Source organism: Pongo abelii, chromosome 23 (genome assembly GCF_028885655.2).
Source record: "Pongo abelii isolate AG06213 chromosome 23, NHGRI_mPonAbe1-v2.0_pri, whole genome shotgun sequence".
In the NCBI taxonomy this organism is placed as follows: domain Eukaryota; kingdom Metazoa; phylum Chordata; class Mammalia; order Primates; family Hominidae; genus Pongo; species Pongo abelii.
Genome location: NC_085929.1, coordinates 28,054,811 through 28,076,856, shown reverse-complemented (window position 1 = coordinate 28,076,856; position 22,046 = coordinate 28,054,811). Strand labels below are relative to the sequence as shown.

Here is a 22,046-nt window from a genome sequence, read left to right as displayed (position 1 = left end):
CATATCTGCAGCCCCGCCCCCAGTCCCGGCTCCGACCCGAGGCCCCAGCCCCGGGTCCCGCACCCCGCCTACTGGCTCAAGCTTACCTGGAGCGCAGCGTGGGCGGCCCCGCAGCGCGGCCTCGGACCCCAGAAGGGCGTCCCCGGGTCCCCTGGCGCGCGGGGAGCGGCGTTCCCAGGGCGCGGCGCGCGGCGTTCCCAGGGCGCGGCGCGGGTCGCAGTCCACGCGGCCGCAACTCGGACCCGTGCGGTGGCCGCCCCCTCCCTCCAGGCCCAGCGCGCAACCCGAGACCCCGGGCCAGCCCTCCCGCCCTCACGCGGCCCGTGCGCAAAGCGGACCGGGCCGGCGACGCGAATCTCCGCCCCGCCCCATCTGATCGCAAATTTTCCCATTGGTCGAGAGACCCGGCGCGGCACGGCAACCGGCGCCGATTGGGCGGATGCGCGGAGATGACGGCTTACCATTGGGCCTCCGGAATGTCAGTCCCGGCGGATGACCGGCCCCCTCGCGGAGGGGCCGCGGCCCCGCACCTGCCCGAACCTTTGCCGCGGCGGTGGCAGGGTACGCGGAACCGCTCCCTCCCAGCCGACTTACGAGAACATCCCCCGACCATCCAGCCCCGAGCAGGGACTGGCAGAGCCGGCGCCCCTTCCCCGGACTCCGGCCGCGTAGCCTCCATCACCACCCCCAGTTCACAGGTATCCTTCTTCAGCTCCTGCTACTCGCTGCGCGCTTCGCGACGCGCCCTCTTGTCGACCTCGAATTGTATTCCTCACGCAAACCGCGAGAGAGAGTTCTGCTGCTATCCCCATTTTACAGTTGGGAAACAGCCTCAGAGAGGTTCTCACTTGCTTGTACACAGTCGTCTGACCCTGAGGCCTGGGGGCTCTCTCACCCTCACCGCCTCTGGGCCCCCGCAGCGGGGAGACGGTGGAGGTAGGAGTTGCAGTGTTTCCGAGGGCAGGAAGGGACCCCCTCGGTAAACCAGGGGCTCACCTCCCCCACCAGGCCTGGATGTAGAGACCTCTTGGGCTTGTCCCACCCTGCAGGCCCCCCATGGGGCCGCCGTTTCTTACCTCCTCCTGGCATCCTCACAGCCCCACAGCTCTCCGTCTGGGGAGGCAGAGTTGTGCGTTTATGCCCCCACCCCGTACTACTGTCCATTTTCTTCACCCTACCTGGAGTCAGGAAGAAACGCTGCTTCACTGCCTGTTGAGATTCACATAGGTTGCATTTCCTTGCCAGATTGAGAGCACCTGACATGAGTGGGACCATGACCCTCCGCCAGCTCTGCGTAACCTTGTGGTGTGGGGGGGAACCAGCAGGGATGCTGCCCAGTGGGCTTTTCTAGGGGGAGGTCCTGAAATGACTTCTTAGCCAGTGACCCTGGCTCATGCATGCTGTCAGCCTTTCCCGCCCTGGATGCACCTGGAGATGACCAGTTCCTCGCCTCATTGCATTCTCCAAGGCCGCCTGGGGAACCAAACTGCCCACAACCATGCTTATGAGTGGTGGGGGGGGTTTGACCAGACACTCTTGTCTTATCCACCCATATTGGGAGTCCAGTGTGTTCATCCAATCATTCCTTGGCCAGGACAAAGAAAATGAAATGGCCCAAGGCAAGAACTCACTGCTGGGACCACCGCTGGTTCCATCTGTGTGCTGGCAGCATGGTGAATCGATCCCAGCTGCCTTTCAGAGCCAGGCAGCTACTATCAATCGATTGGAGCTGGCACTTGACATGTCAATTGGCCTCCTGGTGTAGGGTCGTTGCTTGCTACTCTGGGAGGGTGGAATGAAGTATCTGTCCCTAGAATAGGGGCCCTCACAAGCCAGGTAGCTGTCATCCTGTGGAGCAGCACCATGGTGACATTCTGGCTCAGGTGCTGTGTAGCTGAGGGGTCGTTTCCTCCATTTAGGAGTAGACGTAATGAGTCCAGCTGCCCCCAGCCATCTCTCCAAGGCCATTGGACCCTGCCCCTCTTCTGACAGTGACCTCATGGTCCTGCACCACCCCCTCCCCACACTTGCAAGAGGGACTGGACAGACATCTGTTGAAAGAGCGCAAAAGAGAGAACCATACACCAAAATCTGTGCAAGTGAGACTACCTCTCCCCTCATCACCACCCCTACCACCCATAGGGTTGCAGAGACCTGTCTGCCCTTGGCAGGCAGGATCACTAGCTGAGGTCAGAGGATGTGGGGGTAGCACCAATTCAAACAGGACTCAGGACCGCTGTCCAGCAGTCGGCCCATAAGGCTGCAGCCAGGGGTCAGAAACACAACAAGGGAGGCTGGGCGCAGTGGCTCCTGCCTGTAATCCCAGCACTTTGGGAGGCCAAGGCAGGCGGATCACCAGAGGTCAGGAGTTTGAGACCAGCCTGGCCAACATAGCAAAACCCCGTCTCTACTAAAAGAATACAAAAAAAAGTAGCTGGGCATGGTGGTAGACGCCCATAGTCCCAGCTACTTGGGAGGCTGAGGCAGGAGATCGCTTGAACCTGGGAGGCGGAGGTTGCAGTAAGCTGAGATTGCACCACTGCACTGCAGCCTAGGAGACAGAGCAAGACTCCATCTCAAAAAAAAAAAAAAAGAAAAAAAAAAAAGAAAAACACAGCAAAAGAGACCACAGGGACCAGTAGCCCAGTGTTCTCCCTCTCTCATCCTCTCACCTAGCTCCATACGGACAGCTGTGGGGCCCCTGGGGAAAGCCACAGAGAGAAAATGCTTTCAGCTGGGTGTCAAGAACTTTTCAAGAGTTGGAGCTGTTGAAACCAAAAGAGTGGCCACAGAAGGTAGTGAGCTTCCTATCTGAGTTTGTGTGCAATTAGAGGTTGGATGCCAGTGAGCCTCTTGCAGCCCCAAGATCCCAGGGCTTAGGTGCCCACCCTACACCCATTTCATCTGCTGTCGCCTGCTTCCTGGCATCGCATGTCATCCAGACTGGAGTGTCAGTGGTGACAAAGAACATCAGAGTCTCTGCTCTGGCTCTGTCTAGCTGGGAAAAGTATGGCTGAGGGTGGGGTTGGCCCAAGGCCACAAGCTATGACAGAACAGGATGCAAACCACCATCTGACATGTTACTGCATCCCTCTTTGTGGGCAAAGGGAACCTTGGTCAACTCATGTCCAGCTTTGAGGTGCATGGCCTGGTGCTTTGGGGAAGCCCACTCTCCAGCTGCTGCCATGAACCCCAGGGCACAGTCCATCACCCCCAAGCCCCAGATCCCACTTGTCCACCACCACCACCTCTTGGCCCTATAGACTGCATAGGTTTGGCTGCTCAGAGGGAAATCACTGGTACCAGCCCCACACGATCCCACTGCTGGATGGTGGGAGAGACAACCATGTCTGGCTGGGTCTGCGGCCCGCTGGCCGTGAGTCCCTGGGCATCTGGAGTCCTTGTAAAAGGTTCTGTTGGGTTCCAGGAGAAATACAGACAAGACAGCAAAAGTGTGGAGCACAACGGGCCCGCATGTAGGTCCAGGTTAGACTCTTGCCTTTGCTGATTACCAGCCAGGCTCTTCCCATCCCTGAGCCCCAGTTTTCTGCAGGGCATCAGGGCACCTAGGTCTTCAACGCAGGTTGAAGCTAATGTGGTCTCTCTTGCTTGCCACCTTTTTTGACTTCAACTGAATGACATAACTGCTCCAAGTCTCAGTGTTTACATCTATAAAGTGGGGTGAAAGAACTGCTGACCCAGACATTGGGTTTAGAGTGCTTTGCACATTATCATTATCCCTAATGTCTTTGTCATCCATGTCATAGTGTTTTGAGTGCTCACTTTGAGGCAGGGACTGAGCCTCTGGGCTTTGACTCTCCACCTTTCTGCCGCATAGGCCCAGGCACAGCCCAGAGGCCACAGGAGCAGGGGTCCCAGCTGATGCCTCTGTCCTGTTGGGAGGGCCCCAGTCAGTGCCCACCTGCTCACCCTGCACAAGTCAAGCTGGGCCGGCCCCTCGTCACTGGGGCCTGGACCTGGATGTGAGCTCAAAAGCTACACTGGGGGGTGGAAGTGGGGGAGGTGGTGGGTGTGCAGGGTATAGTGCTCAAATGCCTAGTCCAGGGTCTGGGGGTACATACTGGGAATGATAGGGACATCAAGGAGGAAAGAGCCGACCTGGAGGCCATAATGTGAAGGAAGGGATGACCAGGAGGAGGATGGCCAGGTCCAGAGGTGGGGTTGAGTGGACAGGATGGGGAGACCAGGACGCAGTCTGAGGGGGCCGGTCCGGAAGTGAGCATTCCTGTACCTCTTCCGAGAGAGGCCGCAGGGTAAGCAGGTGACAGATGGTGTCCATGAGGGCATGGACTCAGGGGCGGCTGCGACCTCCCACGGCGTCCCTGCAGGCAGGGAGCCGCGGAGTCCCCGAAGGCCGCCGGATCAGGAAGCGCTCAGACGCCCGCGCAGTCCCAAGCTTTGGCGCAGCCCCGGGGGCGGGGCGCCAGGAGTCTGCAGCCTCCGAGCGATAGCGCGCCCAGCCAACGGGACGCCGGCATGCGGCGCGCCGCCCCGCCCCTCGCTGCGCGGCCCAATGGTGAACGCACCGGCTTCGGGCCGGGCGGGTACTGGGCTGGCTGCGGTGGCGCGCGGGCGCGGCACCCGGAAGTCGGCGGCGGCTGAGGCGGTGAGTGCGCGGCTCCCGGGCTGGCCGACTCCGTTCGTGGCCTGGCCGGCCTGGGCTTAGGGGTACCGGACTCCGGGCTCCGGGCTCCGGGCTCCGGGCTGTGGGCTCTGGGTGCGCGGACCGGGCCAGGCTGCTTGAAGGTGGGTGGGCTGGCCGCACCTCCTCGCCCTGCCTCAGTTTCCCCTTTCTGAGGTATGGTATAGAATCAGGCGGCTGGGTCAGGGGCGACCACGTCGATCCCGGCCGACGAAAATGCCCCGCGCGTTACTGGAAGGCGTTTTTGATAATCCCCGCTAGCACGGGATGCGAGGGACGCTGGCAGGTGGGACCAGACTCGCTGCGGGGAGGCTGAGACTGGCAGGGCTGGGAGCTGCGTGGTCCCTGCAGGGTGGGTGGGCTGCGCGGCCTTGGCCAGCATCAGGGACAGCTCTGGCGCCCAGTCACTCTGTCCCCTACCCGCGGCCTGCTGCGGGCCAGCAGGGTGACAGCTAATGTGGGTGTGAGTAGACAGTAAGTGCTGGGTCATCCCTGTGCCTGGATGCGGCCTTCCTGGGGAGGTTTGGGTAGTTAGATCCCCCACCCCCACCTCCAGAGCGTCAGAGATAGGGGCTGGCAGGGCTGCACTCAGGGCAGTCCTTGCCCCACCGCTGGGCTTTGTAGCAGCCTGGGCTTTGCCCGTTTTCCTCTAGGGAAGTGGGCACAGAGGGCTGTTTGCTGAGACCCCCACCTTCCCTGCCCCCAGCGCCTCTCCTGTGCTCCCTTGGCTTCCTGATGGGCCACAAGCTTTAGAGTGAACCGTCTGCCCTTGGACAAGTCCCTGGGCTTCAGGCCCCCTTCCTTTTCAGGAATGTCATATGCCCTGCCCTGGCCAGGCGTGTCTGCACTGGCCAGGCCTGTCGTGTGGCTCTAGACCTGCTGACCACTGTTTTGCTGCCATTCTGGGCACAGTGCCCTCTTCCATGAGGCAGATGTGACGGCAGCTAAAAGGGGGTAGCTGAGTAGCTCTTTGGAAGGCTTTCTCACGCTAGCTCATTTGCCTCTGGGCAGCCTTTTGGGGCAAGCATTCATTGATCCAATCCTGCTCACACAAGGAAAACTCAGGCTAAGGGGGCAGATGGTGTTCCCAAGGTCATTCAGAGCCAGGGCCCGCTCCCAGTGCCTCTACTACTCCTGGGCCACTCTCTTAGGAGCGTTCCTGCGTCTGTGTCCTGTTGGGTGGGCTGGGGGCAGCTGGAGAGGGTGACCATGTTGTTAGATGGACACAGCAGAGCCTCTGTTCCCACAGGATCCTAGTGCTCTGGTGGTCCAGGGTGGGGTGCCCTGGTGCCCCCACCCCCTTGGACCCCTACACAGCTTTGTGTTACTTGCATGTCCTCAGACTGCAGGCCCCTCAGACCAAGCCCCTGACTGCTGTGATGTGTGGTGGCCATAGCCCTTCCCTGAGCTAAGGTGACCAGCTGTCAGCTCTTCCTGGGCTGCCCAGCCCCTTGTGCTTCCTTGGTCTTCACTTGTGGGCTGTCATTCTGATTACGTTTTGCAGTGTGTGTAATCACATGCAGTGTCCTGGGAACTTGATCCTGTGCCCGGCTTCTGCGCCAGATGGCGAACTTGGAGGGCACCCAAGGGTGCTGCTTCTGAAAACACCCACGGAGATATGAGGGGCTTCTCAGGGACCCCAGAAGGGGTCTGGAGAGAAATGGCCCGGGATAGGAAGGCTGGGAAGACTTCTCGAAGTAGGGCCATGCTTGTCATTGACACTCCAGATGCATGAGAAGCAGGGCCCATCCTTTGGTGACGTGTCAGTCAGCACATGGCAGCAGCATGACAGAGCCTGGCCTTTGTTGGCCCCTACCATAGGGCTTGGGCTGTCTTGAAAACAAGCCTATCCCTACCATGAGGATGGGCTCCGTGAAAACAAGGTCACCCCAGAAGCATTGAGCTGCCTTTTGAGGTTATCAGAGCTTTTTCCCCTTTTTCTCTCAACTTCCCTTTTACACTGCAAAAATAGTTTATGCATGCTTAAAAATAAAAAAGGCCGGCCTCCTTCTCTCAGCGGCTGCTCCCCTGGTGCACTTGCTGACATTTGGGGGTGCATCCATCGAGATCTTCAGTGCCATGCTAACTTGAAACTTGTGTTTGCCTTCATCCTCTTTGCGGGCATGGTAGGAGTGCCCCTTTCTTTTTGTTTTTACTAACCACTCAGGCCGCAGGGGCCGCTGCGAGGCTGGCCTGTCCCTGGCTTGTGAGGAAGCTGAGTGTTCCTCCCAGGAGGGCCTGAGGATGGGGCCGCCCTGTGTCCAGAGCTTGCTGTCTGCTCACGATGCCTCTTGTTTGTGCTATTCCTTGGAACTGGGAAGAGACGGTGATCCTCTGATGTGAGGCTGAAGTAATGCCCCAGAAGCATTGTGAAGATCTGAGGAGAGAATACCACTGTAGAAAATGTGTCATGATAGGCCAGGCACGGTGGCTCACGCCTGTAATCCCAGCACTTTGGGAGGCCGAGGTGGGTGGATCACGAGGCCAGAAGATCGAGACCATCCTGGCTAACACGGTGAAACCCCGTCTCTACTAAAAATACAAAAAAAATTAGCCGGACGTGGTGGTGGCAGGCACCTGTAGTCCCAGCTACTCGGGAGGCTGAGGCGGGAGAATGGCGTGAACCCGGGAGGCAGAGCTTGCAGTGAGCCGGGATCGTGCCACTGCACTCCAGCCTGGGCAAGAGAGCGAGACTCCATCTCAAAAAAAAAAAGAATATGTGTCATAATAAAATGCCATTTAGGCCCGGCACAGTGGCTCACACCTATAATCCCAGCACTTTGGGAGGCCGAGGCAGGTGGATCACCTGAGGTCAGGATTTCGAGACCAGCCTGGCCAACATAGTGAAACCCCATCTCTACTAAAAAAAAAATACAAAAATTTGCTGGGCGTGGTGGCAGGCGCCTGTAATCCCAACTACTCGAGAGGCTGAGGCAGGAGAATTGCTTGAACCCAGGAGGCGCACGTTACAGTGAGAGAGGTCACCCTCTCCAGCTGCCTCCAGCCCACCCAACAGGACCATTGCACTCCAGCCTGGGTGACAAGAGCAAAACTCCATCTAAAAATAAAAATAAAAATAAAAAATGCCATTTAATAGCCAGAGAGTGTAGACTGGTGAGCTCTTGCTGCGGAGATAAGAGGGAGCAGGGCATTGCAGTGGTCTGGAGACTCAGAGGGTTTCCCGACGTTAGGTCTTTCTTTGCCCAGGCCCCGTGAACAGCGACACTGTGTTCCCATGTGTGTTTACCTCTTCTGCTGGCAGCCACCGGGAGCCCGCGTCACATGTCTGTGTCTGCCTTGTCCTTTGAAAAGAGCAACTCATGCTTTCAAGCTCCGCCCCTGGGGGCTGCCACCGCTGATGGGGTGGGGATTACAAGGGGTGGGGATTGGGCGCCCGGCTGCTCAGCCCTGCAGCACCAGCCCTTGTGGCCACTGAGGCCATTAAATGGGGGCAGCAAACTATAGGGCTCAGTCGCCCAATAGGAGCCCGACTTTACAGCTACCCTCCCAAGTGTCTAGGTCCCCTTGGCCCTGTGGTACTAATAGCTTGCCATTCCTCTGTCACCACTGCTTTCTGCTTAGCACACCTCCCCTCTGCCCATGTGCTATGCTTGCCTTTTTGGTTGCCAAAGGGAAGTGGTTCCACCAAAAGCCTGTGTCCCATCCCTTCTGGCCCCCAGGGTCACCGGGTATGGTGTTGCTGTGACAGCCCAGCTGCACCCCGTCCTATGCAGAGCTGTCTTGCACCGGGGCTGATTGGGTCTTCTCTTGCTTTCTGTGAACAAGTGACTCATGGGTTCTTGCCCTTCCTTCCCTCTCTTCCCTGCCCATGGAAATGTCCCAGCTCCGGCAGGGAAGGAGGGCAGGATCTGTACACTTTCTTTTTTTTCACTTTTTGAGACGGAGTCTTGCTTTGTCACCTCAAAAGGCTGAGGCAGGAGAATCGCTTGAATCCCGGAGGCAGAGGTTGCAGTGAGCTGAGATCGTGCCACTGCAACCTCCGCCTCTCGGGTTCAAGCGATTCTCCTGCCTCAGCCTCCTGAGTAGCTGGGATTACAGGCATGCATCACCACGCCCTGCTAATTTTTGTATTTTTAGTAGAGACAGGGTTTCGCCATTTTAGCCAGGCTGGTGTTGAACTCCTGACCTCAGGTGATCCACCTGCCTTGGCCTCCCAAAGTGTTGGGATTACAGGCGTGAGCCACTGTGCCTGGCCAGTGCACTTTCTTTTGAGGGTAGACATTACTGTTCCCCGCCGGGAAGCATGCCCACTGGGTGTGGACGCTTTCAGTGTCTGGCATGACAGATTGTACAAAGTGAACCCAGCCACACAGCTACCATCCATATCACACCACCACCAGCACCCAGACATCTCCCTCGTGTCCCCCAGTGACTGCCTAGATCAGGTGGCCCTGCCCTGCCTTCTGTCCCCATGGGCAGATGTTGCTTATCTCTGGCCTCTGCATGAAAGACCAAGCAGAGTGCTATCTTCTGGCTGGGACCTCCCTGCTGCCTCAGGAACAGGAGCTTGTTCCTATTCATCACCTTGGAAGGGCACAGGCTGGCTTCCTTTCCAGGTTATGGACTTTCTTACTGTGTCACTTTGTGGACTTGGGCACCTGCAGAGTGCCTGGCATGGTGAGCAGGGGTTGGGGCATGGCGTGATCTAGGCAGGTTTGGAAGGTTCTTTGAATAGCCAAGGGGGACAGTCTGGAGGGTGCCCTCTAGACACCTGAGAATGCATTGAAGCTAGGGTGACTACTGTAGCATCAGAGGCCTGGTGACACATTTAAGGCCTCAAGGGGCCCGTGTGACTAGGAGTCCAGGGTGTGGCTGAGGTGGGCCAGACTGGATGGCCAGCGGCCACCTGAGGACAATTGGCTGTGCGTCTCGGAAGCATGGGTGGTCCCCACCTCACAGCAGTCACACAGGCAGACAGTGGGCAGATCCAAGAGCTTCACCAAGGCTGGGCGTGGTGGCTCTTGCCTATAATCCCAGAATTTTGGGAGGCTGAGGGGGGGGAATCATGAGGTCAGGAGTTCAAGACCAGCCTGACCAACATGGTGAAAACCTGTCTTTACTAAAAATACAAAAATTAGCCAGGCATGGTGGCACGCGCCTGTAATCCCAGTTACTCGGGAGGCTGAGGCAGGAGAATTGCTTGAACCCAGCAGGCGGAGGTTGTAGTGAGCTGAGATCACGCCGTTGCACTCCAGCCTGGGCGACATAGCGAGACTTCGTCTCAAAAAAAAAAAAGAGCTTCACCACTGTGCAACCATACAAGGTAGATAAGAAAAAGGAGTTCTCATTTTGGGCCAGGGAGGGCCTTTAGCAGGACGGGACATGACTGCTGTACAGTAATGATGGGAAAATCCCATGTAATATAAGGCTATTTCTACTAGGCAGCATCACAGGCAGAGCTGAAAGGCAGGGGATGGCTAGGGAGAAAACGGTTGCAGGCCTGGGACAGGCGCATGGTTGCCCACATCACACCAGCTGCACTACGGGTCAGTGAGACAAAGGCCTAGCAGTCAGTACCCATGTTGGTGAATTGTAGGCAAGAAAATACAGGAGGTCACAAGTTGCCCAGCCAGTGGGGGATGCCCATAAAACCCTGGCGGGAACATTTCCTACACTGCATACACCCTGGAGGTGGGTGAGTGGCAACAGGTTCTGGTGCTAGACGTTAGCGGGGACTTGGCCAAGTCTGTTTATCGGAAAGCGTCACCCGTGGATGGAGCAATTCCACCTCTTGGGTCTATCCTAGGAATGTCCTCAGCTGCTCTCCCACTGCTGTAAAGAAATACCTGGGACTGGGTCATTTATTAAAAAAAGAGGTTTAATTGGCTCTCGGTTCTGCAAGGTGTACAGGAAGCATGATGCTGGCATTTGCTCAGCTTCTGGGGAGGCCTCAGGAAACTTACAATCATGGCAGAAGGCAAAGCGGGAGCCGGCACTTCACACGGCTGGAGCAGGAGGAAGAGAGAGATGGGGGAGGTGCCACACACTTAAAACCAGATCTCGTGAGAACTGTATCACTGTACAGTACCGGGGGGGATGGTGCTAAACTTTCATGAGAATTCTGCCCCCATGATCCAATCGCCTCCCACCAGGTCCCACCTCCAACACTGGGAATTAAATTCGACGTGAGATTTGGTGGTGGACACAGCCAAATCACCCCATGTGCAGAGCATGTGCTAGGGATGGTCACTTGATGGGACTAAGACACCAGCCAGAGCTGAGAGGCAGAGCAGCGGGAAAGCTGGGCAGTGGTGAACCAGTGGGGACATGGTTCTGGTGGAGACAGACCTCATGGCCAATCAGGGAGAACAGAGCAATGGGACCCTAGTGTGTTAACCCCACAGCATACATGCATCTGCTCACATGTGTGTGCAGGCAGGTTAAGAACACTCTGGCGCCACAGGCAGCCCTTGGCTGAGGCTTTTTTTCCTTTTTTTTTTTTTTGAGACTCAGAGTCTTGCCTTGTCACCCAGGCTGGAGTGCAGTGGTGCTATCATAGCTCACTGCAGCCTCAAACTCCCGGGCTCGAGCAATACTTCTGCCTCAGCCTCCTGAGCAGCTGGGACTACAGATGCATGTCACCATGCTTGGCTAATTTTATTTTATTATTATTTATTTTATTTTACTTTACTTTTTTGAAACGGAGTCTCACGCTGTCACCCAGGCTGGAGTGAAGTGGCACAATCTCGGTTCACGGCACCCTCCGGCTCCTGGGTTCAAGTGATCCTCCTGCCTCAGCCTCCTGAGTAGCTGGGATTACAGGCCTGCACTACCATGCCTGGCTAATTTTTGTATTTTTAGTAGAGACCGGGTTTCACCATGTTGGCCAGGCTGGTCTTGGATTCCTGACCTCAAATGATCTGCCCGCCTCAGCCTCCCAAAGTGCAGGGATTACAGCCATGAGCCACTGCACCCAACCTTATTTTATTATATTATTAGTATTATATTGAGACAGACTCTCCCTCTGTTGCTCTATTGTGGGAGTGCAGTGACATGATCATAATTCACTGCAGCCTTGATCTTCCAGGCTCAAGCCATCCTCCTACCTCAGCCTCCCAAGTAGTTGGGACCACAGGCATATACCACTGCGCCTGGCTAATTGTTTTTATTTGCTTTTTGTAGACAGGGACTTGCTGTGTTTCACAGGCTGGCCTTAAACTCCTGGCCTCAAACAATCCTCCTGCCTCAGCCTCCCAAAGTGCTGGGATGACAGACATGAGCCCTGCCGGGATGGGGCTTTGGCCCATTAAATGTCATTGGAAATGTTTCCCCCCAGAATGTGCTCCTGGGTGGCCTGAGCGATGGGATTAACAACTATGGGTCCCACCAGCCTCCAGAGCTGCCAGTCGTGGCAGCAGGAGACTCAGCCTTGGGCTGGGGCACAGACAGGCTGAATAGAGGGTGAATGAGCAGGCAGCATATGAGAGGGACCAGCGTTTCTTGGTATTATACAAAAGCTAGTGGAGGTGGTGCTGGTTGGTGTGGGATGGGCGACTGGCATGGTCCGGTGCCTGATGCCTGTTGGCCTCTTTGGAAGGGGAGGCTGGCAGTAGTGGGTTCTGGGACATGCAGGAGGGTGGCCTGGATTTGCCCTGCAGCACTGAGGTCTGCCTGTTCCCCACTGGGTCCTCCATTTGAGGCCCTGTCAGCATGGCCCTTGTCCCCCTTGCTTCTTTTCCCCATGGGCCTCTGCAAGGTCACTGCCCACCCTCCACCCCACCTACCTGCCTGTGTGGTGAGCACTGAGAGCCAGGGAAGCAGATCCTCACTGCCGGGCAGCAGGCCATGTGCGCATCCATCAGGGTGCCAGACCTTGTCCCCACGCAGCCCTGGCTGGGGTCACTGCCGCTGCTGCTGTCTGCCTGTGGCTCTGGCCCATCTTTGCCCAAGCATTCTGTCTGAGTGGTTTTCTTGTCATGCCTTTTTTAGACACCGCATGGAGTGAGGTTTGGGGCTTGCCTCAACTGGAGTCTCATTCTTCTTAGAGAGGGAGTTTAGCCCATTTCCATTTGGCCTTAGGACAGAAGGCCCTGTTGGTTCCTCTGAGAAGCCAGGGGAGGAGCCCTAGGCTGGAGAGGGGATTCCAGAGTGGGGTGGCTCTCAGAAGCAGAAGGTGGGCAGAGAGGACGGTGCACGCTGGGAGAGTTCTCGAAAGCATCAGCAGATGGGCCCAGAGTGCCTGGAAAGCTTCCGTCCTTCACAGACAGCGGCATGCACTAAGAATAACCCATGCCAAGTCCAGGCTTTCTTCCTGTTTTGCAGAATTACCAGGTTGTTAGGCCAGGGGAACGTATGCTGGGATTCTGGGAAGAATTCCACCCACACTGGTATTCTTAGAGGACGAGAAGCCCTTGGCTGCAGTGTGAAGAGGGCTCTCTCTTTCCATTCTTATCTCATAGAGCCTCTGGCCAGGCTCAGGGGTGCTGAGGGACTCCAGGAGTGTTGGGGGGATTTCCTCCCTGGAAGAGGCCTATGCTCTGTCCCTGCTGAGACTGGTGGCATTTGCAGTCACATGGTGAGCTCACAGTGACTGTCCCCCTCTTACCTCCCTGGCAGGGTTGGCAAAGGCCACACCAAAGTCCCAAGTGATTTGTTCCCAGGCCTCCCTGCACAGAGGCTGCGCATGTACCCCGGGCATTCACTCTAGCTGTCTGGGCTGCAGGGAGGCAGGGTGCCTGGCCCGACTGGAGATGGCACTCTACTGGGGGTCGTAATTGTTGACCATCACAAAGGCAACCTCTTTCATCACATCTGTGTGAGAGGAGCTGGACTTTCTCAGATATGGATGAGCCTCACGACGCACATCCTTTCGTCCCTTGTGTGTCTACCAAGTCCCTATATGCTCCGGGAGGCAGTGGTACAGGCTGAGGTGGGAGGATGGCTTGAGCCCAGGAGTTCGAGGCTGCGGTGAGCTATGATCACACGACTGCACCTGGGCGACAGAGTGGAGGTGATGTGTTTCCTCAAGTAGCCGTGAGAACAACGCTTCTTTTCTTGTCCTGGCTCAGGAACCTCACCACCATGCCACGTTGCCCTGCTGCGCTGTGCTGGTGTCTTAGGTCGGTGGCAGCACATTTGCCCACCTCACAGGCCGTGCTTTCAGTCTTGGAGTATGGCTCCTCTCGACTGCTGCCCACACGGCCTCCTGTCGTCAGCCTGGACTACATATCTGGGCTGGGGCCTGGTGGGGCCTGGCCATGTGCCTGTGTCATGCCAGTTGCTTTCAAGATGATGTTTCTAGTAGGACCACATGTGAGCACAGTGACCACCATGGCCAGGAGGAAGCTGGCTGCCCATCACCAGCTTGCCCAGGGACCTCTTGCACCCTGGCGGGGATCAGCAGATCCTGCTATGGGATAGCAGAAGGCAGCATGCTGACTTCCAGGAGTGTCCACAGCGTGGCTGGGCAGAGCAGAGCTACAAATGAACAGATCCAGTGCCGAGGCCATCCTGGCTCTTTTGGGGGCTGCCATGCCGTGGGCGCAGGGTCCAGCAGGCCCACTTGATCCCAGCATCCCACGTGTGCCTGCTCGGGGTGGCCAGCTCACTGCTTCTTCACCTGTAGCCCAACCAGCAGGTGCCCCACCATGAGCCCCTCCAGGCTCACCTTGCCCATCCCCTCCATGTGACCTGGGACTCTTGGTGGGATGAGATCACAGCTGCACAGCACACAGCACAGGGAGGAGCTCATCAGCATCTTCCCACCTGTGGTGCCCTGGCCCAGCCTCCTTCCGGTTGGGGTTGGACCCACCCTGTCAGCCGGGTTTTGCGGCGCCTGCCCCACCCGCCCTGTAACCTACTTGCCCTACTGCTATCCCGGTGGCCGTGAGGCCAGGTGATGGGATGGGGGGGTGTAAGCATTTTCCGCCTGGAGAGGATGGGCATGTGGCCACCATCTGACTGCTTCTGCAAGCCTGGTGGTTGTGTGCAGGCTGCCCGGGTGGTCGTAGCCCCTTGGGGCAGGCGGGGTCCTGTGCAGGATGCAGAGACTGGGCGTGGCTTCCTGCAGATGGTCAGATGCCTCTGGGCTGTGGCCTCTGAGACCCAGGGCAAGGCTGCTGGCTGGACCCCAGACCCTCCTGCCTGCCACTTCCTCCAGCTGCTCTTTGTGGTCTGGCTCTGGCCGCCTGGGCCTCAGGGCCAACCCTGCGTGGCTTTGACCACTCTGGCCTTCTTGGACTGCCAAGGACATGCTAAGAGTTCGTTGGGCTTGGCCCAAATGCTGAGCCCAGGGCAGGGGTGGGGACAGGCAGGGTGGGGCCTCACCTGGAAAGCCAGACACGATTCTCCCTGGGATACCAACCCTCCTGTAGAGTTGACCAACTCGGGCACCCTTAAGGGCGAGCTCTGTGTGGCACAAGAGATGCCCTGAGGAGCCCAGCCTCACCTGGTGTGATGGGACCTGTGGAAGTTGTGGGAAGTGGTCCTGGCTGCCCGTGTGCCCACCTGCCCTGCGCCCAGATCAAGATGTGGTGACCAAAAGGACAAGGACTATATCAATGGCTCCCTCCCAGAGCCTGGCAAGTCAGCAGGCATGAGAGGGTGTTGGAATGCTGTGGTGGGCCTGCGTGGGGGCCTTGTAGGACCTAGGGAACCTGCAGGGCTTGGCTTAGGGAGCACACAGGGGCCCAGGCAAAGGCAAGGTCACAGGTCGGGATAGGTGAAGCTGGCAGGGGGAGGGGGAGACCTGCTGGCTAGAGCTGGGTTGGGGGCCAGTGGGCAGTGTGCCTGGCTCGAGCAGGGGGCGAGGGATTGGAGAGAAAGGCAGTTCCTGATGGTCCCCTCCCCAGGGGCTGGCTTTCCTCTGGTCCTTCCCTCCCAATGACCGCGTCTTCGTCGAGGCCACAGCCCTTGGCTCTGCGCCCACACCTCCAGTGCCAGGCTATCCGGAGATCTGTTGATGGCCTTCCCTTGGACCATGGAGCCCTCCCTGCCACTGGTGCCTGGAGGGCTGGTCTGCTGCCCCTGCACCCTGGCCAGCTAGGATGGTGGGGTCCTGCAGCTGAACTGGGGGTGCCTTTCTGTCTGTCTGTCCTATGTGTATCAGTGGCCAGAACTGCCCTCATCCATGGCCTTGCCAGCAGCTGGGCGTGCAGCCAGGGAGGGCTGAGGTTGGCTGAAGTTGAGACCAATGGCCTTCTCTAACACCCCAGAGGAGCATGTCCCTGGTGAGCAGGCCTTGGGCAGCCCTGGGCTCCAGGCCAGTGGGATTCCAGTAGAGACCAGCTGGCAGGGCTTCTCCAGTGACTGCAGCCAAGGGTTCTCATGTGCAGGAAAGACCAGCTCCTCCAGAGTGAAGGGACTTGTGTCTTCTGGCCACATGGTGAGTGCTGGGCCCACCCCATCTGTGGCACCTAGCAGGTGGACACCTGGGTGCACCTCCAAAGCCCAGTGTGCTCCCCATCTTCCTGCACTGCATTCAGGATGGTTCTGCATCATCAGCTGCACCTGATCTGCTCTTAAACCCACAGCCGAGCTTTAATGTGCAGTCACTGAAGCTTTCATTTCTAAAATAGCTTCCTAAGAGTTCTTTTGGCTAGGCATGGTGGCTCATGCCTGTAATCCTAACACTTTGGGAGGCCGAGGTGGGTGGATCACCTGAGGTCAGGAGTTGGAGACCAGCCTGACCAACATGGAGAAACCTCGTCTCTACTAAAAATACAAAATTAGCTGGGCATGGTGGTGCATGCCTGTAATCCCAGCTACTCGGGAGGCTGAGGCAGGAGAATCGCTTGAACTCGGGGGGGCGGAGGTTGCGGTGAGCCGAGATTATGCCAGCCAGCCTGGGCAACAAGAGCAAAAACAAACAAACAAACAAACAAACAAAAAACCGAGTTCCTTTTGCTGCTTTGTAAACCCGGTTTGCTCTTCATCACTTCCTTTCCCCTGCAGATGTTTCTGAGCTGTCTGTTTTCTTTCTGCCATCAGAGCATGGTTGGTTGATGATGCATGTACGGTTATCTTTCTGCTGGTTCTTGCTCATGGTGCTTCTTTCATTATGTGGTTCTTTCTGACTATGTACTGCTTCTGGTCTTTGAAAAATGATTTTGAGACTTCTTTGAAGTATAGGATGAAGATATCTTTCTGCAGAGAAAACTTCAGGCACAGGGACACTACAAGTGCTGGAACCCCTTAAAACTGTGCTTGGCTTGCGGGTCCTTGTACCCCCAGTGTGGACCTGGACGACTGGCTGTGCCACAGCTTCTCAGGAACTTCCCCTCACTTTTGTGCAATGTCCCCATGACCCCTGGGGGTGGCTGCGGCTGTAGTTCATTTCTCCCTGAGCATTGCTCTTTGGAGTCCCAGCCTAAATTAGGGGAGAGTCTTCTGTTAGGTTCTCCATCCTGTGGAGGTGACTGGACCTTGTCTTCTGTCTCCTTCGCCCCCGAGGCCACCAGAGCATGAGCCTCAGTGTGTTCAGTGGGCAAACGCTCTCAGGCAGGATTGGCCACTGTGTTCTGCTGTCCTCTGTGGGCCACGCTCTCCGAAGTGTTGGCCAAATGCTGCATGAGCTCATCAGCTCCTGGCAATTTTTAAGATGTTTTCATATTTTATCGAGCATCTTGAGTTGTTTTTACTAAAAGGATTGGCCCTAGTAGCCTGCCCACCCTCGGATGATGGCCCCCTGTGGGCACTTCCAGGGCACCCGGCAAGGGGACCCAACTCACTTCCAGCCCCCCAGTCTGCTTCCCACAGGGCCCCCTTGCAACGGCACACCCTTTAGCTTCCCATCCTATGCAGAGTGGTGGCCAGCAGACCATCTCAAATGGCTGCCCATCCCCCCCACCCAGTGCGTCTGCACGTGGCGCTTATTGCTATCCCAACACTTCAACTGCACAGCCACCAGCTCCTCACTGGAGCAGATGGTCCCCAACGGCCATCCCTGATGCCCGTGCTTGTGGAGGCACGTACACTGAGCCCTCTTCACCTCCCTCCCCACTCATTAGACTTTTCTTGGAGGAATCTTTTTGGGTCTCTTCAGTATTTGAGTAGCTTCTTGGCTGTCCCATGTCCCAGCTGTGAGCATTGGCTCTGCCCTGGAGCCATGTATTAAATCATTGCACATGTGCACATTTCAGGGAACTTGGGTGTCACCCTTGGGTGGCCTCGGAATCTAATCTCCGTTCTGCACTCGTTTGCATTGTGGAAAACTGCCTGCTCTGGGCCCCAGAGGTCCCCGGGTGAGGACGAGGTATATGCTAAGTGTGCAGTCACCCAGCGTGTCCCCGGCACGTGTCCATGCTAGCTGCTGTGGGTGCTTGGGGCCCTCAGGTCCTGTGGGATGGCGAGTGTGTGTGCTGAGCGGGGCCTGTAGGGCCTGCATCCCAGGTGAGTGGGCCATGCTGTCGGAGGCAGAGGCAGGGCTGCCTCCACTGGTGGCGTGTGGGGTGGGGTTGGTGCTGTTGCAGGGAAGGAGATGTGCATGTGGGGGACTGTCTTGAAGGAAGAATGTATACAGTGGTCTATTTCCAAGACAAAGTGTCTTAAATTGGCTTAGGTCAGCAAACTACAGAAGAAACAGGATATACTAGGCCCCTGCTTGGATAGCTGATGCGTGCTTGTTGGCCTCCTCTTTCCCCCTACTTAGTTGCCTTCACCCAAACCAAAGAAGTTTAGTCTAAGCTGAAAGTTTACTAGCCTGCAAAATAGCTCATTTTGTCTGTTCTTATCAGCCTGCCTGCTACTTAGGTCATAAGTTAAATACTTAAAAAGTCCCTGAGCTAACTAGGACTGCAATGCATTTAGGGCTGCAACAAAATACAGCAAGATAACCCCCCCAAAAAAAACACCTGAAGCCCCTACCCAACAATTAATAGGCGACGTCTGGGAAAATTCTGACCCCATAGTACTCGGCCTATGAGGAACTGGGGGAGGGACCTGCGCACTAGGGGATAAATTGCTTGTCGAAACTGTGCTGGGTGTGCCTGTCTGACACTTGATCTTGTAAGACTGTCATTAAAAGTCTCACTTTCGCTGTTCTCTGGGTCTCTGAGTTCATTCTTTAGATTTGGATGGGTAAGTTTGTTTCTCACAGTGTGGCTTCTGCCCTCACTTCTGCTGCCCCCCCGGGGGCCCCCTCAGCACCCCAGCTCAATGTGTCCGGGCCTTAAGACTACCATGATGCTGATGGGATGCTTCTGTTCAGGGCTGGTGTTGCAGGTGGTGGAGAGACAGTCTGGCCAGTGCCGATGAGTGCGTGGGTTTGGGAGGTGTTTGTGTGGCACTGGCCAGGAATGTGGTGTCCAGTTGCCCCACATCTAGCAAGCGGTACAGACACCACAGAGGTGGTTCTGTCTGTTCTGGCCTGTTGCAGATTCGGAGGGCAGCCCTGAGTGTCTGCCATCCACTCAACTCAGTGTTTTCCTTTTCCCGCAGACCTCACGACCTGTGTCAGCAGAGCTGCCCTGCACCACCATGTGCATCATCTTCTTTAAGTTTGATCCTCGCCCTGTTTCCAAAAACACGTACAGGTAACCCCCTCGCTCTGCGTCTGCTGCGCCCTGCAGGGTCCCGGGTGCCCAGCCAGTTCTCATGCCACCTGAGCTGCTGTGTGCAGGAAGGTGTGTGTGCCAGGCCGGGGCTGCACAGGCCTGGCACTGCCCTCCAGGACAGGGTCACTCAGTGTGGGATGCTGTCAGAATGCCTCTCGGGGCGGGGACTCCAGTCGATGTACAAAGATGTGAAGACTCAGCCACAGAAGGCAGCCATAGATAGGACAGAGGAGTGACATGGGTCCAGGCAGGCCGAAGTTCTATGGGCTTTGAGGAGGGTCGGGCAGCAGAACTGGGACAACGGTGTCAGTGAGTGAGAGCCAGCTTGGGCTGGCGGGTCGCAGCTGCTGGTGAGAAGTCAAAATGGTGGCCAGGCTGGGGTCTGTGTGTGGGTCCTGAGCTGAGGAAAAAGAACCTGGGGAAGAGGGGATGCTGAGGACCAGCCAGAGGAGTCAGGAAACCGAGGCCAGAAGCCACCCCTGACCCTGGACTCAGGACGGCCACACCTCCATTCCCCAGGACACCCCAGCGTTTATACACACGGAGAATGAGGCAGAGATGTAACCCACATCCAAAATGAAACTTGTAGCCACTCTCTAATGCAACTGCTTGGGAAGTTTTCATCATTTTAAAATCTGTACCAGAAGGGATTTGAACCATTTCAAGAGGGTCTCAGATTTGAGTCACTGCGAAGTTGCATAGACACCATGCTGCTTGTCTTCAAGGCTGAGTGAAGTCATTTCAGGCCAAAGAATCGGGAAGGAAGGGTGTCTGGTGTTTTCCCTTTTTGCAGTTGGGTGAGTGGCAGGGCCAGGCCAGGGTCCAAGCAGCAGACAGCATGCTGCAGGGAAGGTGGAAGAAATGTTAAGAAAAAACTATTGACTGCTACAGGGACTGGAGTAGTGTTGGGCTGGCTAGTGAGTGAACAGAAGTCTAAAGAATGTAGGGGCTGGCCGGGCACGGTGGCTCACGCCTGTAATCCCAGCACTTTGGGAGTCCAAGGTGGGCGGATCATAAGGTCAGGAGATCCAGATCATCCTGGATAACTTGTCTCTACTAAAAACACACAAAAAAATTAGCTGGGCATGGTGGTGGGTGCCTGTAGTCCCAGCTACTTGGGAGGCTGAGGCAAGAGAATGGCGTGAACCCGGGAGGCAGAGCTTGCAGTGAGCCGAGATTGCGCCACTGCACTCCAGCGTGGGCAACAGAGCAAGACTGCATCTCAAAAAAAAAAAAGATTAAGGTAAAATAAGGTCATGTGGGTAGGCCCTAATCAATATGATGGGTGACTCAGATACGCACAGGGGAAGCTGGCGTGTATACAGAGATAGAAGCAGTCGTCTGCATACCGAGAGACCCTCAAAAGGAGCCAGCCCCGCTGACGCCTTGATCTTGGATCTCCAGCATCCAATGCTGCGAGACAATAGCGTCTGTTGTTGCAGACGCCTGGTCTGTGGTGCTTAGTTACGGCAGCCCCAGGAAACTAGCATGCTGAGGAGAGCCAGCCAGCTCTGTGTGTGTTTCAGGGCTGCCTCCTGCAGGGTGCTGAAGAGACTCAGCCCACCCCGAGTGCTCCCATCTCTGGAAAGGAAGCTTGATGGCCGGCCTGAGGGTGCTGGTCAGTGCCACCCAGCCCCCTGGGTGGAGAGGAGGAGGGTTGACATGGGCCCCTCTTGCTTTCACTCAGAACCCGTGTGTTGCTGCCAGGACCTGTCCTGCAGGTCCTGCCATTCCAGTTGGCCTCGGGACTTCTCTGGACTATTTTCCGAAACCCTAAGCCAAAGACGAAATGTGCCACCCCTGGGTGACTGAGCAAATGTGCGCTGTGTTTTCCTGACTTCATGGGAGGGTGTGAGACACCTCTGGTGGCTGCTTCTGCTCTGGCTGTGGGGTGTCCAGCCAGGGGAAGGGCACGCTGCAGGCTGGGAGCACAGGCACTTCTATGGAGCCCCTGACAGCACCTCTGCAGCACTTTGGGAGGCCTCGTACAGGTACCCAGCTAGGCTGGGCTGGACTCCTCACCTGTGGACTGGGGTAAAAAGTAGGGTGCTTTAGGCCACTATGTTTTTATTATTATTATTATTATTATTATTATTTTAGAGGCAGGATCTTGCTCTGTTGCCCAGGCTGGAGTACAGTAATGTGATCATAGCTTACTGCAGCCTCAAACTCCCCGGCTCAAGCGATCCTCCCACTTTAGTATGCCTAGTAACTGGGACTACACCATGCCCGGCTAATTTTTTTTTTTTGGTAGAGACAAGGTCTCACTGTGTTGTCCAAGGTGGTCTCGAACTCCTGGGCCCAAGTGATCCTCCTGCCTCAGCCTCCCAAAATGCTGGGATTACAGGCATGAGCCACCATGCCCGGCCTAGGCCACTGCGTTTGGTAATTTGATACCCATCACAGAAAACCAAGACCCTGCAGCAAGATAACACAGTCACTTCATGATGTCACCCTATCTCTTTAAAAACTGCCTATTTACGGCTGGGTGCAGTGGCTCACACCTGTAATCCCAGCACTTTGGGAGGCCGAGGTGGGTGGATCACTTGAGGTCAGGAGTTCGAGACCACCCTGGCCAACATGGTGAAACCCCATCTCTACTAAAAATACAAAAATTAGCCTGGCATGGTGGCGCACACCTGTAATCCCAACTATTAGGGAGGCTAAGGCAGGAGAATTGCTTGAGCCTGGGAAGCAGAGGTTGCAGTGAACTGAGATAGCACCACTGCACTCCAGCCTGGGTGACAGAGCGAGACTCCATCTCAAAAAAAAAAAAAAAAAAAAACTGCCTGTTTACCACCCCATGCGATGCCCCTTGCTGGCTTCAGCCTAGAGTGGCTGCAGGACAAGCTGTTACTCCATGGGGCAGC

At 56.5% G+C, this 22,046-nt stretch overlaps 2 protein-coding genes across 25 annotated transcripts in view; one reads left to right on the top strand and one right to left on the bottom strand.

The window, feature by feature from the left end:
* Positions 1-256, bottom strand: part of ARVCF (ARVCF delta catenin family member) — a 59,608-nt gene extending 59,352 nt beyond the window's left edge. For 3 of the 8 annotated variants that reach the window (XM_054543667.2, XM_054543659.2, XM_054543665.2), the window contains exon 1: positions 87-194. The gene's annotated coding sequence lies outside the window, so the exon portion shown is untranslated. Of the gene's footprint in view, positions 1-86 lie in introns of all 8 variants that reach the window. The other 5 variants (XM_054543661.2, XM_024240236.3, XM_024240237.3 and 2 more) reach the window with 4 other exon arrangements.
* A 246-nt stretch (positions 257-502) lies between these two features.
* TANGO2 (transport and golgi organization 2 homolog) overlaps positions 503-22,046 on the top strand; it is a 48,098-nt gene continuing 26,554 nt past the window's right edge. For 5 of the 17 annotated variants that reach the window (XM_063722963.1, XM_063722961.1, XM_054543652.2 and 2 more), the window contains exons 1-2: positions 4,603-4,627; positions 19,061-19,155. Coding sequence is in view for 10 of the 17 variants with exons in the window: in XM_024240008.3 (XP_024095776.1) it covers positions 19,217-19,392 (176 nt within the window). In the remaining 7 variants the exon portion in view is untranslated. Of the gene's footprint in view, positions 699-4,565; positions 4,820-19,060; positions 19,156-19,183; positions 19,393-22,046 lie in introns of those variants that run through there. The other 12 variants (XM_054543655.2, XM_002830857.5, XM_063722965.1 and 9 more) reach the window with 9 other exon arrangements.